Genomic DNA, 19,962 nt, shown 5'->3' with positions numbered 1-19,962 from the left:
CTATCAGCATTCTGGTTTTCTGGGTTCCAACAACAATCTCCCATAAAGTTCAGTTTACACATTCTGTGGTTCCTGTAGCTGTCCTCACAGAAACTTTCCCAATTCATCTAACAGTCTAGTTCTAAAGGCTTCTAAACTACATAATCAGGTATAGTTACGGAACAACCTCTCTTCTGGTTCCCAAATCTGCCCTAGTCATATTCCCATTGCTCTGACACAGTAACCACCACCAATAACTTAAAGGAGGAGAGGTTTGTTTTGCTCATGATTACTGTGGGTGGCCAGCTGGATTCCAGCCAGAAATGGCGCAACAGTGAAAAGCTTCTCAGTCATGGTGACCAAGACGCAAAGAGCCACATGAGAAGCCGTGAGGGCAACATACCCTTCCCAGTCACTGCTGCCTCTTCTGACCGGACCGCACCCCCTACCAGCACATTCAGCGACAGTGCCCTCATGTTCAGTCCCTTTCCAAAAGCCCAGCTTCTGAGTGTGTGAGAGGGTTAGAGGTCAGTCTTGATCTAAACCACAACAATCTCTTAGGGAGCTTTTTCCTATTTTTCATTTATACTGTTAAACTATTTCTTAGAAAAAAATGACTAAAGGTCACTATGATTCTGGGGAATTTCAGTGATAGCTTGTTTCATACAAACTAAAACAAAAAAGGTAATCATTTCAGCTCACTGCATTCCCTAGAAAAGGTAAATTCACCAAATAAATTTATTTCTCCAACCAGATGTAATTAGTAAGAGTGATAAAATGTCAAGCAGAAACCACAGAGACAGAGTCATTTATTCCAAACTCCATTTACATAGGGAGGATCTGAGCCCAGGCCACCCAGCCAGGTGTCAGAAGCTCAGAAATTAGAGCACCCTCTGAAATGAAATCCTGGAATGTAGGAAAGGATGAAAAATAGGGACTCTGGGTATCCCAGCATCACTGGATATTCATATAGTAGGATTTGGAATCCAACCAGAAAGTGATAAGACACCAAAATAGTCTGGAAATAAAGCAAGAAAGAATTACATAGCAATTGAGAAGAAAGAGAGAGAGAGAGAGAGAGAGAGAGAGAGAGAGAGAGAGAAGCAACTGTGACCAGCCAGCTCATAAGACAAGACCATAATGAATCATGAGCCTGGAGCAGTTAATAAGCTTCCTGTCTGAGTAACACAGTAGCCTCCCCACACTTGTGATTAGGACCAAACTAGGGAAGACCCTTTCCTTGGTCCTCCAGTTACTGACATAGAAGGAAGCTTGCCTTATATCTATAATGCCAAAGGCTCTAGTGGACTCTGAATCTTGGTCTTTTCCGGGATATACCACAAGAAATATCTTGCAAAAGAAAAAAATCTATAATATGTTGTGATGCCTCAAAACAGAAAAATATTCTCAATAAAATAGAGCATCCTTCCAAGTTGTGCAATTCCTTGCTTACTGTGTAATTTTTAACCATAGTCTACTTTTTGATACTTCTTTTTTACAGAAAATGGTCAGTGATGATGGGATAATGGTATCTCTTGTTAGCCTAGGGCAGAATTATGAACCCATTTAGGACTGATCTGTGTGAACCTCACAGAGGTTCAACTGCTTCATCTGCAGAGGAAACAATTAGACTACAATGGCTCTTCTTGTCCTCACACTTGCTTTTTGACACAATCCACCCAAAATTCAGGTTAGTGTTCACTGAGAGACTGCTGAAGACCTACTTTTTTAGGGATAGGATCAACCTGCAAGAGAGACACAGAGTCAGCTTCTGAAAAATCTCATCATCCCATGGTTTCATTATGAATGGAGTGAACCTTCTCCTTTTCATATAAGGATTGAAGGCACTAAACTCCAGGGCTTGGGAAGGGTTAGCTGCAATTGTTGAAAAATAAAGTACCAGAGAAATTCCTTTCAGAGAAGTGCTTCTGGGTTTCCCATCATAAAGATGCTAGATAAAGTGCTTGTATATTTTAGAAGTCATTTTGCCTTGCTTTCATAAAACTAGATGCAAATTTTATTTTCACTAAAACTTCCAGCCCCAAAAGTGTCACTTAGGTTAAGAAATGCAAATATGACAGCTAGCTATCTTGCTCTGCTTGGGGGAAAAAAGAATCAACAAATCCCACCGACAGTGTCTAGTGTTTGTTTGTTCATTTTGTCTTGTTTTTGTTTCTTGAGATGGAGTCTCACTATATTGCTTAGGCTGGCCTTGAACTCACTGTGATCCTGCTGCCTCTGCCCTTTGAGTGTTGGGGTTGCAGGCATGTGCCACCATTCCTGACTGCTGTCTCTTTTAAAAGAAAGAAGTATACAGAAAATGTACCCCAAAACTGTTTTCATATTCATACTACTAATTGGTAGTTTGCATCAGAGAGGTAGTTTTGATAAGATGTAAAGTTCTAGAAGCACAGATAGTACAACCAGATTCCATGCTTTCCACAACAGGAATACAGGAATACCTTCTTCTGGAAATAAGGGTTTCACTTTTAACCCTGTGCAATGGTAAATATCCCATCAGGACCCCTGATATGCATGTGCTGAGACTGTTTTCACAGCAGGGGCAGAGGGTTTGCACTAAAACATCTAGCACTATAGGGCACGGTGGTGCACAGCTATGATCCCTACACTCAAGGAGCCGAGGCAGGAGGATCACTAGTTCAAACCCAGTACAGGCAACTTAGTGAGACTGTCTCTCAAAATAAGTAAAAAACAAAAAGGTCTGGAGGTGTAACTCAGGGTGGCTATTGGCATTGTCATATTATAAACGTTTAGCTGCAGGATGAAGGCAATGACTCAGCTGGGACTCTGTCCACAAGGAAAACAGAGGGGAAGGAAATGTCCAGATCAGAAGCATCCAGGACATTTGCCAAAGCAACACACTGAGTTAGCTCATAGGACTCTCAGTAATTTTTGTTGTTGTGTTTATTCTGCTTTAAAATCACATGCAATTGCACAACTGATGGGAACCTTTAAAACAGAAGAGATTTTTGTCAGACCACATTCATGAATATAATATAGAACCTGCATTTGTGTAATAGCAAAAATTCATATCAGCAAAAATTCATTGACAACCTACAGGATGATTCAGCGCTTCTGGTTATGCTCTGAATATATGAAAGACTTCTGGGATGTTGCATTAAGTCCTGTGGAGACCCTCACAGGTGAAGAAATAACTCCATTCACTGCCACATGTACTGAAAAAAATATTGCTTACACCAAAATTAAAGTTGTCATGTTCAGTATTTTTAACGGCAAAATCTAAACAAATTCCCAAGAGAACTTTTCTTATCTTGTAGTGCCTCTGCTTCACTAAGTGTGAGTTTAAACTGCCCACTGGGTAATCCAGCTGCTGATAGATGGCCCAACTGCTGACTCAGAGATTACAATTCATATGTGTGTGAAATCCCAAAAGATCACGTGTCACCAACTTTTAATATTCTTCAAAGGGCTGCAATGTATGGGTTTGTAATACCTCAGAGGATCCGCTTTTACCAAAAAAAATTGAATTGATTTCAAGTTCATGGGTCAGTGAATCCCTGGATCCTCAACCAATGTGACATTAAAGGAATCCAGATCATATATATGTATATATATACATATGTATATGTATAAATCCTCATATAGAACAATTCACTTTCTAGTGTGTGACACATTTTCCTTCCTAAGATCTCACCCGGCAGAACTTTGTTTTGCTGCTGCTGAACCTAATCTGTGCTCCAGCCTAACAGTTAGTGTTTTAAATCTTAAAAGCTGAAGTACCTTTTACCAACAAGTCAGATGGTAAATCAGTTATACAGACCATAACAGCTAGTGCAGAACAAGTTCAGCTGGGACATGAGGTGATGAACATGGCGTGGAACCAAGACATTCTTCTAACTCAGGGACTAGGTACTTAGTGCTTGGTGACACGAGCAGAAATCTCCTTCTGATTTGCTGTTGATGAAGCAACACAACTTACAGTATAATCAATTACCCATGCAGGATAATTGGACATAGGAAATGTCTCCCGCTGAAAATGGACAGCTTAGCCACTTTCTTGTCACTAGGACAAAATACCCACAATATAAAAGAGGTGAGGTTTATTTTAACTCCATGGTAAGCTGACTTGATGGCAGAAACAAGAAAAGTGTCACGGTATATGTAACATGTTATTTTTCAGTACATGTGGCAGGAAATGGGGTTATCGCTTCAGTTGTTAGAGACTCTGGGCCACAACAGCCAGGAATTAGAGAGGGACCGCGGGAACCAGGGACCCTTTCAAGGTCACACTCCCAGTGACTCATCTCTAACCAGGCCTCACCACCCACCAGCATCTCCAGGTCCTGGACTCACTAGCTGAGAACCTCACTGCTGAGTGAGCAACCTGGTGATCTAATGGCTCTTGGGGCCATTTTAGATCTAAAACATAACAGTGGGTCTTAACTCATGTTTCTATAGATCAGCTTAAAAAACCCTCATAGCATAACAGAGTGTGTATGCCAGACTACTAAGACACTCATGAAAGAAGTGCATATTGTGTTCCTACATGGTGTCTCACTCAGGAGAAAGCAGGAAGCCGGAGAGCTGGGCCCCTGCTCACGCTGGTTTGGAGAAGATTCAGCCTCAGATCGCTGTGAACTAAACACCCAGAAAGGGCGCCTCCTTTCATTGCTTGCTGTGCAATGAAAAGATCAGTTGGGCAGAAAATTAAGAGTCAATCTGTTATCATGAGAACTTCTAGGAACTTTCAGTATTCTAAACATGTGCAAAATCATATTTCACCAATAGACCTGCATGCCGGTCACAAACACGTGTGCTACTAAGCAAGGACAGAAATGGGGAACGGCTTTCATTTATATGGATTTCCATGTGGCAAACTCATCCTACGTGTAAACCGGCGTAAAAATGCTGTGCTGTTGTATAAAAATGTGTTGATGTAACACATACAGGATCAAATTATCTGAGTATTAAACATGCCATTATTCACTAAGAAACAGTTTGTTTAAAAAGAAAAACAGAAAACCTCTTCTAGCTCCGTATAAAAGCAAATTATCTTATACAGACTCCTACACCTCCGCGTGATGCTATCACTGTTAATGAAAACAACACCGCCCATTATCAAAGCTGTCATTTTTGTATTTGGAACAGGAGTGCATGAATAATTTTGTACCTTTCCGCTGTCTGTGACATGTTTTACTCTTCCAAAATGAGGAGTAATATTAAAAGTCTATTTTGCAGTAATCATTGGTGCTTTTTATTTACTAGAGGTAAAAATCAACATCTGACACCATAAGCATATTTTGCGGTCACAAACTTGATTCCAAAATCCATAGAGGAAAACAATCAGCTCTCCGAGGATTTGTCTTCCCAGAGGGATGCTGTCTGGCTGTGCAGCGCCTGCTGAGCAGCCCTGGGTTATTTGAGGACAAGAGACTCGTGCTCCGCAATGCCATACTTCCCTTTGTGCTCCTCGAACAGCTTCCTCAGCTCCTCCATGTAGGTCTGGTGCAGCTCCTCCACCTGCTGCTGGGTCGGGTGTGGAGTCCGCTGAACAGGGATCGGGCGGCCCACTGCAGAAACAGAGCAGAAACCAGCAGGCGTCGCCCCAGCCCACGCCGCCCTGACGCTGCGGGAGCCACGCGGGTCGGGAACCCCGCCTCTCCCAGGCCAGGCCCCTGCCCTGGCTGCCAGCGCTCTCACAGCCTCCCACCGGCAACAAACGCTGCTCTGGCTTCACAGCGGACCCTGGATCCTCCGCGTCCTTGTGGGTGTGACCCCGGGTCGGAGGAGCTAGTGTGCTGACTCCCCCTGACAGCACAGCCAGACCACAGACCTTACTATCACCAACTGTGAAGTCCTCCAGGCACGGGGCTCCCTCTGTTCCAACTCTCCAGAACCTTTCTTAACAACAAACACCGCGTATCCTTGTAGCTAAGGACCTGAACTAGAGAAATACATATCACAAGGGTTCCACTGTTGGTAATCGTGGGGAACTAAAAAGCAACTGAAAGTCTCAACAGAAGAACTATCAAATAAACCGTGACACATCCATTCAGTGGCATCTTAGGCAGTGATGGTCTTAGAAGAGAGAGAGTATGGATAGACATAGGCACACACTGACAGAGACAAAAGATGTCTGAACCGTATGAAGTGGAAAAGTAAGTTGTGAAATGAAGCTCGGTCCTATTTATGAAAACATTTTCTATTTCTACATGAATCGATGTTGCTGGTGCATAGAAAAACACGTGGGCTGGAAAAGTAAAACAGTCCCTCTAGAGAAACACAGGTGGAGGAGCTTTCTTCCTTTTTTCTCTTTCTTTCTTTCTTTTTCTTTTTTCTGTATTGTATGACTTTCCTACGAATGCTTTATGTGTGTAATTACAAACAGACTAATTAATGAAGAATAAGTCTGGCTACTTCCATACACATTTTGAACGTATTTATGTAATACGCACACCTCATTTGGCTATTTAGAAAATTCAAAGTACATACAGCTTTGGTGCTCGAACTCACGGCACCCCCTGCTGGTCTGATGCTGCTACTGACGCCTAGGGCTGAAAATGTGTAGCATGATTGGCTGCCAAGTGGGCAGTAAACCCCTCCTGACCTTTGATAGGCTTTAGCTCCAGGTCAATCTATGGGGCTGAAATTAAGGAATGGAGCCAGCAGTGGAGGTGGTTTTCCTGGCCTTACGCTCCTTTGCTCTACGGTACTTACGAGGCTTAGATCCGTATCAGTAGTAGAAAGTGTCTAGCTAAGAGAAAACTCAGCAAATGTTAACGGAACAAGGGAAAGTGGTGCGGGACGTCTATTTGTAATGGATCTGAGGATGGGCAGAGAAAGGAGTTTTGTACACACATCTGTAGGACAGCATTAATAATCTCTAACTGCTATGTATTTCACTAGGGCCTCCAGAAAGCCTTGCATACAGTTTGATAGCTTGTATTTTTTATAAGATTTTTTTTTTTTTTTTGGAGTCATGTCTCACTATGTAGTGTAGGCTGGCTTTGAACTTATTCAGTAGCCCAGGCTGGCCTCAAACTTGCAGTGATCCTCCTGCCTCACCCTCTCTCACCTACTCATCTCTGGCATTTTCCTCTGCTTTGCTTCCCAGCATCCATGAACTAAGCAGCTTTTCTTGGCCAGGCCTTCCTACTGTGATGTTGCTGCTTAGAGTCAGCCTATCATGAATTGAAACTAGGAGCAAATTAAATGTTTCCTCCTTTAACTTGTGGGTATCAGTCATTGCGTCTCAGTGGCAGGAAGCCTGACTAATATTCCTTGGTTGTCAAGTGTATACACAAAAGCTACCACTCCTTTTTAACTCAGCATGAGTGCCAGAAACATAACCGTCTTCTTGTCAGCGGTTGGAAATATGGTCTAAGGGAGGCTTAGGTGGTGATGGGGTGAAGCCAGGAGCTGGTGTGGGGGGGTAAAGAGCACGGGCTCCCTGGGCCTACCCTTAGCCTGTCTGCAAGTAGAAGAAACAAGTAAATTTCTCTTCGCTCTTAATTTTTACTTACAAGGAATAAAAGAATAAAAATGAGAGATCTCAAAGCTTCCTCCTATCTGTGAGTTTTGAGGAAAAAAATTAGAAATCCACTTGCAAATCTACTAGAAAATTTACAATGCTATAGAAATAAACAATTCGATGTGGGGCTGGGGGCTAACAAAGAAACATGGTGTTCTGAAATGAGGTTTCTATGTGTTTTCGCGTGTTTCCGAGGTGGTGTACTGAACCCACAACCTTGTGCATGCTCAGTGCTCTTCTGCTGGGCTACATCCCCGGCACCCCTGCTTACTTTAATTAGGATTCAAATATCTGAATTTCCAAGTCTTCTTTCCCAGGAGCTATTTTCTAAATAAGTTTGGTCTTGTTATTGTCTTACTGATAGATTTTATTTCTTATTTCAGACGGTTGTCCCAGGGAGCTCAAACATGCCCACAGACAGTGAAGGAAGCATGCACCTTCCCTTTCAGATGAAATGTAGGGATGGCCTCTGAGCAGATGGCACTGCACTGAGGACACTAGAGCATCCGGGCCTTCTCTGTCACACAGTCTCAGAAGGGACCTTTGCCTTCTGCAGACGTGAGGGCAGGGGAAGGCATGGCACATCATGGCATTGGCTGTGGGAGCCCCTATGTTGCTTCAAATCCCAGCTGATAAGGCCCCGCCGAGATTTACCTAGTCATCACGGTGATAGTACAATGCTGAGTCATCATGGCGCTCGGCTTCTTCTTCCCAGAAGCCCCTGAGGCTGCTTTCTCCCAGAAGTCTTTGCCAAAGCTCATGTGTGTGAACATTTACCCAATCCCCTGCACTCTCACACAGTAAGTTAGCTTACATAGGTCCCCAAAGCCCTTCCCCCATCAGAGCCTATATAAGACAAAACCCGCCCTATTGCTGCAGAGAACCATCACAGCCTTCTTTGTGGTGACTCCCTCCCTGCTTGCAGTAAACTCTTTCTTATCCAGCTGCCTCCTCTCTTTCAACATGCTGCGCATCTCTAGATTGAGTACAAAGTTTCAACTCAATCACCAGCCCCATTGCAATTTAGCCCTAACCACTGAGGCCCAAGCCTATTTCCTGGGGCACCAACGCATGAAGAGCCTGGTAGTGCACATTTTTATTACTGTTTAGCTCGTACAAACTCTACTGCTGTGAGTGTCACATGAAAAGATACACCTAGAACTGTTCTGAACTGAGTCATTGCAAATTGGGATGTTCTGCAAAGGGTCCCCGGAGACCTTAAAAGCCTGACGTCTCTCTATCCACAAAAATGGAACTTATTTCTACTAAGCACTCACCACAGCTGTGTGCAAATTCTGCAAATTTCCTTTTATATCAAAAAGGGGAAAAAACCCCAGCTACACTAGGCTGCTCTTGGAAATAGAACCTCCTTACCCAGGAAAACCAAACTACTTGTGGGAGAGTCAGAAATCATAGCTTTTCTTTGGGTCTCATTGTTTCGTACCACTATTTCAGTTTCCAGTTTCATCCAACTAGTCAAGATTGTTTATGCAAAAACAAAACAACAGCGATGACTATTTATGCATTTGTGGCCAAATGTTTTTTCCTTCCATTTTCCTATTTTCGTCTTTTTCCCCACCACCTTGTTCTCCTTGCTGTTTGAACAGATTCTTCCTACTTCCCAGTATCCATCCACCACTATACTCTTCATTTACCATTTGAGTTTCTCACACAAGGGAAACAAAGGAATATTTAAGCTTTGAGTCTCACTTATTTCACTTAACTTATGACCTTGAGGTACATGTATTTGCCTACAAATGGCTTGAGTTTATCCTTCTTTATGGCAGAGTAGTACTTCATTATATATAAATGCCTCGTTTTCTTTATTCATTCAACTTTTGATGGATATATGGGCTGTTTCGAAGAGTTAGCTATTATAAATTCTGCTGCTATAAATATGGATATACATATATAAACTTGGTATAATGCTTTAACTCTTTCAGGAAGATACCCAGAAGGGGAACAGCTGGATCAAATAGAACCTCTACTTTTAGCTTTTTTGGAAAAAAAAATTGTCTTTCTGATTTCCATAGTGGTTGTACCATCTTACACTCCTACTAGCAATACAGAAGGGTTTCTTTTTCCCTACAGCTCCAACAATATCTATTATTGATTGGTTTCTTGATAACAGCCATTCTTTTTGGGGAGAGACGGAATCTCAGTGTTGTTTTAATTTGCATTTCTTGAATGTCTAATATTGTTGAGCTTTCTTCTCGTGTATTTATTTGCCATTTGTAATTCTGCATCTGAGAAATGTCTATTCATTTCAGATGCCCATTTTTGGAGTGGGTCTTTAAATGTGGGGGATCTGATTCTTTTTGTTCTTTATATATTCTATATAAAGAGACACTCAACAGTTACCACCATTACTTTATCTCAGTGTTCTACTGCACTAACCTACAGGTAGCAAACCTTCCATCTGAGTGAAAGCGTAGCGTTTGAAGATGTGTGCCTATATGTGACATGTGACACTCAAATTGAAAGTGCAGCCTTTTTGTAAATAAAATTCATACTGTAAACTAAAGCTGAAGTAACTCATATGCAGTATTTATCTAGGAAATCCTTTCCAAAGCCACTTCTTTTGCATCAGCCCATTGCTCAGGAAAAGTCAACACTGCTCCAAGCAAGATAAGAGTTCTGTTCCCTGCATGTACATACCGACAGTGTGGACAGGCTTCCGATAAGGCATTAGCCCAAATGTGCCCTGAAAAATTCCTCTGCCGTAAAACAGCGGCAAAGCGATACTCATGATCTTCTGCAGTCTGTTTTGGACAGTTCGAACCCAGGAGCCTTCAGGATTTTGTATTTGCTTATACACATCATTTTCACCAAAAGAAAACACAGGGACCAAGTAGGCACTGTGAAGAACAAAAGGCAAAGCAAGGCCTGAAATGATTGTTCCTTCCAGCTGGCTTTTGTGACAAAGCACTAAAACTTTTTCAAGCTTCCCCATCTATCTTGCTAGTTTCCTGTCTGAAACAATGAACACAGCATTATACTTGGCATCCTCTAGAAAGGTACTGCCCCCAAGCAGGCTGGTGGTGGAATTTTATCCCAAGAAAAATCAAGGTTCCAAGCTAGGCCTGGGGACACATGACTGTCACTCTGGGAGGCTGAGGTACAGAGATCTTAGCCAGGCTCACACTAAACAAACCACAAGGAAAGAAAAGTGAAAACAGAAAACAGTTGGAGAAGGTCCTGGGTTTAGGGCCCAGGAAGCGTCCTTCATTAGCTTTTCCACTTATTTATTTACTTTTTGACACAGGATCTCACAATGTGGTCCTGGTTGGCCTTGGATTTGTGATACTCCTGCCTCAGACTCTCAAGGGCTGGGTTTCAGGTGCACCCTACCATGCCTGGCTACCGTACCTGCTTTTATTTTCAGATCAACTTGGACAGGGTCTTCAAGGGATAGAAAAATGACTTTCCTTCTTTGTATTCATTGAATAATGTTTTAGTCTTCCTGACCCAGTTCCCCTAAGGAAAGAAAACATTTACCCATGGGTCAAAGCCATTGTCACAAATCCTTTCCGCTGCCGGATGAACAATGTGAAATTCCCCGGATGGGTGTCCAGTGACTCTTTGGCGCCTCCAAGCATGATGACTGAAATGTTTCCACCTCCCTTCTTGCTCAACACATAGGACAAAGATTTCTTGGAAACTGAAAGCACACCTTAGTGAATAAAACAGAAAGCGTAACTAGACCACCGCCTTTGCATCAATGACCATTTTCCACAGTATTCTACGGCAACAGTGAACATTTACCAAAGATTTTTACACAGCTTAGCTTTGGGGCTCTGTGCAAGTTCGTGATTTTATCACAGCCAAGTCTTGGTAACGTAATTCTGTTAATAAGGTCTAGAGTTTTGAGAAGGTCATGGGTTTGGTTTATAAAACATCACCTGATCCTTCCAAGGGCTGCTACTGGTTTGGGTAGATTGCATACTGCTTAGCTCTATGGATCCCACTTGGTTTACAGTCTGTGTACAAAGTGTTTCCCCTGCACTGATCAGTGCACAGCTATTCGAGGCAGCCTTGACCTTACCCTGGTGGATCCTGGTGCAGTATTAAAAAGTATTGTGTATTTTCCAACAGAACTCAGTGCCTCTTCTGCACGTACAATGCCCCCCTTCCCAGTACCTATATGGATTCTTATTTTCTAAACCAGCATTTCTAATACAAATGATTTTAAAATTTGGTCATCTAATACACTTGCCAGATCCTGACATGCTTTGGAAATGGAGTCTGAGTTTAGCAAATAGTTAAGAAAGTTACATAATGTTCAGTCTATATATCAGAATTTCCCCTGCAAAAAGTACTTAAGATTCCTTTTCAGATTTTAACTCCAGGATGGAGTTGAAAGAAAACCGAAAAGTATAAAGAGGAAAAGACATTCCCATCATGACCCACTTTTCAGACATAATAGCTTTTTAATGGTCTCTGTTTCCTCCCGTTCTGAGTTTTACCCAGTTTAAAGTCATAACAGAAATGTTAGACCTTGTAAAGACTTAGCACACTTCTATGTGTAAAGGAACTGATGTGCTAATTTTACTCTTAGTTCCTATCATTGGAGGAATGCAAAATCATGCCAGGGTTCTGAACGACCACTTTCTCAAAAGAGGAGCCAAAGAGGATTACAGGGTGAAGAACCTGGGCCTTCCTGGGCAGATGTGAACTTTACCCGAGCCCCTGGTCCATTCTCCTTCATGTGAGTTCAGTGGACATCCCGGTATCTCTCCTATTGACAAGGGGGCCTCCTGGATGTCCAGTGCCTCTGGTCACTTCCCTTGACAAGCTCCCTGTCAGCACGCCACCATCAAAGCCACTGCACTAGACTGACCTGCTCTCCTGATCATCCACAATGGGCCTCTGGTCACCACAGTTTTTAGGCTCATGCCCTCCAACCCTGCTGCCAGCTGCTGCTTGGATGATCTTTCTAACATACAAAATCTCGTTGGGTCCTTTCTGCACAGTCCCTCACCAGTTCTCTGTGGTTTATCTACGGGACAAAGTCTAAAGTCCTCTGCATGTGTGCAAGGCTGTTGTGCTCAGATCCCTGTGACCTGCACAGCCTTAATGTGTAGACAAAGAGGGATGTGAGCCTGGACACACACATACAATCTGCTCTCGCTGACTCCTGGTGAGTGCTGATTTCTAGGAGGAATATTGCCAACACTCTACTTAAGAGACAAGGACAGCCCAAGCCTCACTGGCTACAAGTTTGGATACTCTTGTTTAGCATTTAAGACACTAACAGTTTGAGGCAAAGGGAAAGATTTCATGATATCATAAAGTAGTGACAGCAGACAGGTTTCATCTTAAGGCCAACTCTGGTGGCAATTGTTGCAGGCATTGTCTGGAGAGGACTCTGAGATCGACTGCTTATGTCTGACTCTGCCATGGACAGAGATGTACATGCGTCTAATGCCGTGAAGTTGCCACACCCGTTCTCAATTACACTACTCAGATTCACCTGTGGCTATATTTTGAATCAACATGTGGCACAAGGTAACTATATTTCTGTGATTTCAAAAAATTTAAACTGTTTTCTTTAATTTTCTCACTTTTCTAGCACTTTAACCCAATGTCTGCAAAACAAGTAGAAGAGTCATTTTTCTCCTTGGCAGTTGGGAGGGTAGTTGGTTCGCCCTCTAGAGTGCAGATGTGAGAATTTCAGGTACTTGGGGTGGAAGCAGGAGCGTAGTGTGCCCTCTACTGGTGACTTTATGTCACCCTGCACCGAGCTGGTTCTTGGCTCAGAACCAGCACCAGAGACAGAACCAGAATCTTAAAAGTCCGCCAAGGGTCCTTATTGATGCTTAATAACTTTCTACTAGCTATATAATGACAAGTGTTTTGAGAAATTAAAAAGAAGTGATGAAAATGTGGAAGATCACATAAAATTGTTTCCCTAAATATACCACTTGACTTTGATATTATAATTTTTCAGTTTTCTTTATACCCAGGAAGGATAATACACAATATCCACCAATATACAACTTTAAACATCACTGTAGTTCATGTTTAGTCAGTAATTTGATCCAGTTGAAACTCAAAAAATTGAGCCCTGTAAGTTGAATGACAGCTAGCAACACAGGCTTTGGCTTCTTAAATACATTTGTATCTTTATAACACTTCAGATTAATTTTATTCTCAGAATTGGTAGTTACAGTTTTGCAATTCAGAGAGTATCCCACTGGTTGAGAGTAACAGAGTAAAATTAAAATGCTCTCTGTCTGTCTCCGTCTGTCTGTCTGTCAGTCTCTCACTTTCTCTCTCTCTCTCTCTCTCTCTCTCTCTCTCTCTCTCTCTCTCTCTCTCTCATAGAACCCAACAGCTTGCGCATTCTAGACAAGCAAGCACTCTGCCTCTGAGCTACACCATCATCCCCAGGATGTTTCAGTTTTTAACCGAGTCATATTTTGTATCGGAAGACAAAGAGAGCAGCTAAGTATGTATGGATTATGTCGCTGTGATTACTTCAAGACACAAGGGGGGTATTTTTCACTTCAAATACATAAGTATGCAAAATGACTCTCAGAAGGAGTGAATTATAGAACTAAGGTTGTCTTTTTTCTACCTCGAGACATTCAAAATGTATTCATTAATTTCTCCTTTCACTAGGTTACTACTTCCTGATGTTGGATACTGGGATAGAACAGGAAAAAGGACACAGGCTATGTAACCCGGCACCACGATTCCAGTAGAGAAGGTGAGGAACATCCAGAGCACCTATGAAATGCCAGGAGGGGAGGTGGACAGAGGATTTACTCAGAGGGCGCATAACCCACAGGGACTTTCTGCATGCAGCAGACACAGTTCCCTGCCAGCACTTACCCACACTGATCATATATTCTCGAAGGAGGGGGAACAGAAACCAACACGAAGTCCCATGAAAATATGGAGTTAAGCCAGGAAACAGCTTCTCGAAGTCTGGAGATTTTAAAGCAAAATTTCCAAAGGTTCCAAACGAAAATATCCCATGGGGATGAGCCCCAAATATATAGTTGTGACTGGGATCCAAATCGTGAGTTTTGATGAGCTATGTCACATGTTTATAGGGAAATAAAATAAATAAAACATCCCCTTATTAGTTTCAGTGAAAATTAAAGGATGCATGATTAGTTCTTACATTAAGAGGACACAGAGAACACAATGTGTTTTAGCTTCCTGGGTTGGGGCTATCTGTGGATATCTACACTATCCACTGAGTCCGAATCCCTTCACAAACAGCCTTCCAGATTCCGGCAACTGGGCTGAAAGCCCATTTATTAATGTAGGTCAAGGTGTAGGCTTTCTTCCTGCTGTGGTTTCAATGTGTCCTCCAAAGAGCAGGTACGGGAAATTCAATCTTGAATGCACGCAATGCACAGTGTTGGAAAGTGATGCCTATGACAGAAGATTAAGCCTTGAGGGCAAAGAAACACAACAGTGTGGGGAATGGGTTCTTCTAGAAGGACAAGTTTGGCCCCCTTCCATTCTCATTTACACTGTCTTGCTTTCCTGCATCTGCCATAGGATAAGGTAGCAACAGGGCCCTTGGCAGAAGTTGGCATCTTGATACCAGACCTTTATTTTGTGATGAAAGAAATTTACTTTCTCTGTAGTGTACACAGTCTCCATTATAGGAGCACAGTAGGAACTTAGACACTCCCTTTGAAAAGGAAAATGCTTTAGATGTATATAATGAAAACAATTTTCCACTCTTCTCCCAATCAGAACAACACTGTAGAAAATAAGTCTACTCACATGAATTGGAAAATAGTCCCTGAAGTGTCTCCAAATCTTCCAGTTTCCAATACAGTTGGATTTCCTGCCTCCTTTCTCTGGGGTCCGCCAATCAAAGTAGAGCCATGTCAAATAAGGGAGGTAAAGGAACCAAAAGTTGTGCACAATCACTATCACCACGATGCCAATACTCACTTGAACTGTGAGAAAAGGAAAAGCTTCATGAAACCAGGATCAGTAATGTCTGCATTTGCAGTCTTTGGCCCATAGTACATGGATTTAACATGTAAAAGTCTATTTATCTGAAAGTTGGTTCAGGTAAGGTAATGTGGCAAGACAGGCATGATATATTATTATTTAGCACTCATGTGATGCTTGTTATATGCTAAGCATTATATTTCTACTTTCTTTTTTGTATGTATATTTGTACTTTCTGTCTGGATACTTTTATTTATTCTTCATAGCCACAGCACCAATAAAGGAGCCATAGTGTTCTAAACATTCCTTTTACAGAGCAGAAAATAAAAAGTTAGAAAGGTAAGGTGAGCCACCAAAAAGGTTCCACACTCAGCCATGGACTTGCACATCCCCACCCCCAGCATGAAATACGAACAGATCATCACTTGTGGAATGGAGGGAGAGAACCCGATCAAGTTGGTTCAATGGCATGCCTCAAATGATACCCCAGGTGTCTGAGTAGTAGCACCTTGATCTACCACTGAGATACAGTAGTTCTCCTTATATGTCAGGGATTTGAGCAATGGATGTCTGAAACCACAGATGATCCTAACCCCTATATACACTATAACTTTTCCTATACCCACATATATATACAAGGTTTAAGTGATAAATTAGGCACAGTAAGAGATTAAGAAAAACAACTAATAACAAAGAACAATTAACATAATATACCCTAATAGTTATTAAAAGCATCAATTGTTTCTACAATTTTCCACTTAATGATATTAGACCATGGCTGAATACAGGCAACTAAAACCATGAAAACCAAAAACTGGATAAATGGGACATGCATACTGATATACGTGACTGTATCTACAAAGAGACACATAGATTACTGTATATAAATATGTACATACTGATATACTTGTACACATACACACATGAACATGCACAATGTGCATATATTTGGCCAATGGGGACCATTAATCATGATTGTCAACTTGACTGGATCAAGAAAGCCTAGCAGATTAGTCAAGCACATGTCTGGGTGTGCCGATGGGATGTTTCTAGAGGCAACTTCAGTGAAGGCTTCAAACAGGAAAGAAGCCCCCAGTGAAGTGGGGGAGGGAGATATATCCTTTTATATCATGGCCCCAGTGCCCCACCTCCTCCAACCAGACCCCATTCCTAACAGTCATCTACAACAGCCCTATAGCCCCAATCACCTTCCAAAAGCCGCCACCTAAGAGGACATGAGGCTCTTGGGGGATGCACAGATATAAGCCATGGCACTTCAATTGTCAGCCAGTCCTTCAGAGGAATAGACCACAGCCTGGACTGCAGACTGACATCCGAGGTGGGGGCAGTCTAGTGGACTGAGCCCCCTTAACTTGTGGAGTCTAAGGTTAACTCCAGGTAAAAAGTATCAGAAGGGCATTATAGCATGCTTACTTAGGTGCCTGAAGAGTTGAAGGAAGGATTGGTGTGGAGTGGGGAAGTGGGATAAAGCTTGTGCTGTCCACAAAAATCAACTCAAAGTGGACACAGGCCTAAATGTAAAATCTAGAACTATAAAACTCTTAGAATATAATGCAGCAAGAAAATGTAAGTGATCTTGAGTCTGTTGGTGAGGTTTACACACAATGCCAAAGAAACAGCCCATGGGTTAGCTGCCACAGCTACTGTGACTTCTCTGCCTGTGTGAGACTGCAGGACACATGCATTGATTTACTGCTGTCACCATCTGCGTAGATCCAGTTTAGCCACACACACTGCAAAAAGCAGGCCTGACAGTAAACACGTGTTGAAATGGGGAAGAAGGGAAGGTGATAGAGTAAAAGTTGGAAGTCCATCATGGTCTTTCAAGGATCTAGATTCCAGACACCTGGAAAACGACAACTTAAACAGAATAAGAGGAAGACGCGGGAAAGGAGAGGAAAGGAAAGGGAAGGGAAGGGAAGGGAAGGGAAGGGAAGGGAAGGGAAGGGGAGGGGAGGGGAGGGAGGGGAGGGAATGGAAGGGAAGGGGAGGGTAGGGGAGGGGAGGGGAGGGAAGGAAAGGAAAAGGAAAGGAAAACAACGAAGGACCACCCCTCTGTCCTTCAAAAGCTGATCTGAAGGACACTAAAGGAGAGAAAGTTACAGGCAAGGATCCTAAAAGCCAATGCTGAAAATATATGAAGAGCTCAAAGAAAAAACTCATAAGAAATTTCATAATATATATAATATACTTAAAGAGAATTGCATAAATATATAAAAGATTTTACTAATAAAATATTCAACAAATTTAAAGAAGAAACAAGCAACAAACTGAATTAAGGCAGTACAAAGTATGGATGATCAGTGTGGTAAGTAATTAGAAATCACAGAAAGAAAACGGCAGACATGTAACATGCAAAATTGAGTAGAAACCATAACAAGAGGATTGGACCTCTGTGAGAACAGAGCATCAGAAATCAAAGGCAAAGTGGACCCAAACTCAGTGATACCCTAAAAATGACATGGCACCACACAGGCTCAATGCAATAGTTGTTAAGTGACTCAAAAAAACATCAAAATCATAGAAATATGGGACAAATTAAAAGACAGTTCAAAAGGTATAAAAAATTATTCCTTGATAAATTTCCAAATCCAAAACTTTCCAAATCGAGGGTAAGAATACAATATTCAAGTATAAGAATCAAATAGAACCTCAAACATCCATGACCAGAAACAAACGTCTTTAGCATACATTGTAGTCAAAACTTCAGAAATTCAATAAAAGGAGAGAATACTAAACTTTTTTTTTAAGCAGCAAGTTATTTATAAAGGTAAGCCTATCAGGATTACAGATCTCTCAGGACAACACTGAAGACCCAGAAAGCATGGAGTGAAGTTATGCAAGCCCTAAAAGAAAACAATTATCAACCAAGACTTCTGCAGCCTGCAAACTTAGCCTTCAAAATAAATGGAGAAGACTTTCTATGGCAAAGAAATCTTAAAGAAATATATGGCCAGCAAACCAGCATTCAGAAAATACTTCCGAGAACCCTACACAGGAACAGAGAGGCCACCAACACCAGAGTCCAAAAGAAAGTATGTACAGTATCTAATTGGGTGAGGATTTAAACAAAAGGGAGCAGGGGGGAGAACCCAAATCATCACAGCAGTGACTTCCATAATGCAATGACAGGATTCAGTAAGTATCTTACAATAATAACTTTATGCCTATGGTCTTAACTTGCCAATCAAACAATTCACACTGAAAGATTAGATTAAAGAGCAAAATGCAACCATATATTGCCTTCAGGAGACACATCTCATCCAAAAGGAAGCTCACAGAGTAATGATGAAAGAATGGAAAATGATACTCCACGCAACCAGGACACGAAAGTTAAGCAGGAGTAGCTGCCTTATTTTCAGACGCAGAGGACTTCATGCCAAAACGTAGCAGAATAAACAAAAATGGCTTCTACATATTGGTAAAAGGAATAATTCGACAGGAAGAAATAAGAATTACAAATACCTGTGCCCCAAATATTGGCCAATATCTATGCCACCAACTTGATAAAACAAAAACCACTAGACAGAAAAGGACAGATCCCAATACATTAATAGTGAGGGACAATAACAAGCCACGTGCACAATTAGGTTAATCACACAAAAATTAACAGAGAATAAGAGACAGTTAATGCACACCGTTATCAGGAAGCTCCTTTAGATATGGCTTGCCAATTAGACTTACTCCATGGTCTTTCTGTCTCAAGCCGAAAAGGGATGGTGCCTAATTTTATTCAGGATAAGAGAAAAACTTACTCTGCTGAGTGAAGTTAGGCTGATCAAAAGAGAGGAAAGGGTAAAAGTTAGTCTTTTTGTATGAGATTTCTTCTGATGACCTATAACAAATCCGAGGAGTCAATTTCTAGTTGTAAATTCTAAACTTGTAAAACATTATTTTGATTCAATTTGACTAAAAATACATTTCAGTACACTCTGATGTGTAAGATGTTTGTCAGTCTGCGTGGTGTATCTGGCGTCTGTGCAGTCTGTTTGTAAGCAATTGTTGGGAGTCAAACGAGGCAGTGACCATGCACACACATGTGGAGTCAAAAGCCAAAGAGCCTTACAGGACTGGCCAAGTGGCACGGAGCACCTGAGAAATACCTGAGTTCATGTATTACTGGAGATGAACATGTGTCGCAGCCCCAAGAGACAGGGGACTAAGCATGGAGCTAGTTCAGCAAGGCGGCTGATACAAGTATATAAACACCGCCCGGGGAAATTAGAGACTTTTCACAGATCCCAGACAAGCTTAGGACTTGTTTCCTAAATCCTCTTTTATGGTATCTCTGCTAATTGACCTATAAGAAATCTGAGTCAATTTCTAGTTATACATTCTATATTTGTAACATGTTATTTTAATTCAACTTGGCTAAAAATATATTTGAGAACACACTGATGTGTAAGATGTTTGTCTGTGTACCTGTATCTGATGTCTGTTTGGGGAGGGAAGAGGAGAAGAGGAGAGGGTAAGGGATGGCAAGGAGAGAGGAGAGGAAAGGAGAGGAAAGGAGAGGAGAGGAG

General features: G+C 41.8%; 1 protein-coding gene across 1 annotated transcript in view; it reads right to left on the bottom strand.

Annotated features, from left to right (window-relative positions):
* Nucleotides 1–5,191: 5,191 nt before the first annotated feature.
* Mogat1 (monoacylglycerol O-acyltransferase 1) overlaps nucleotides 5,192–19,962 on the bottom strand; it is a 16,599-nt gene continuing 1,828 nt past the window's right edge. The window contains exons 2-6 of the mRNA XM_063244935.1: nucleotides 15,242–15,420; nucleotides 14,330–14,534; nucleotides 10,991–11,165; nucleotides 10,151–10,350; nucleotides 5,192–5,531 (exon numbers count right to left, since the gene is read on the bottom strand). Coding sequence (XP_063101005.1) covers nucleotides 5,377–5,531; nucleotides 10,151–10,350; nucleotides 10,991–11,165; nucleotides 14,330–14,534; nucleotides 15,242–15,420 — 914 coding nt within the window. The 3' untranslated portion in view covers nucleotides 5,192–5,376. The remainder of the gene's footprint in view (nucleotides 5,532–10,150; nucleotides 10,351–10,990; nucleotides 11,166–14,329; nucleotides 14,535–15,241; nucleotides 15,421–19,962) is intronic.

This window comes from Cavia porcellus, unplaced genomic scaffold, assembly GCF_034190915.1.
Source record: "Cavia porcellus strain 051 isolate PalLab524CR breed Dunkin Hartley unplaced genomic scaffold, mCavPor4.1 scaffold_1, whole genome shotgun sequence".
In the NCBI taxonomy this organism is placed as follows: domain Eukaryota; kingdom Metazoa; phylum Chordata; class Mammalia; order Rodentia; family Caviidae; genus Cavia; species Cavia porcellus.
The sequence above is the reverse complement of the archived record's forward strand: the minus strand, read 5'-3'. Positions and strand labels throughout refer to the sequence as shown.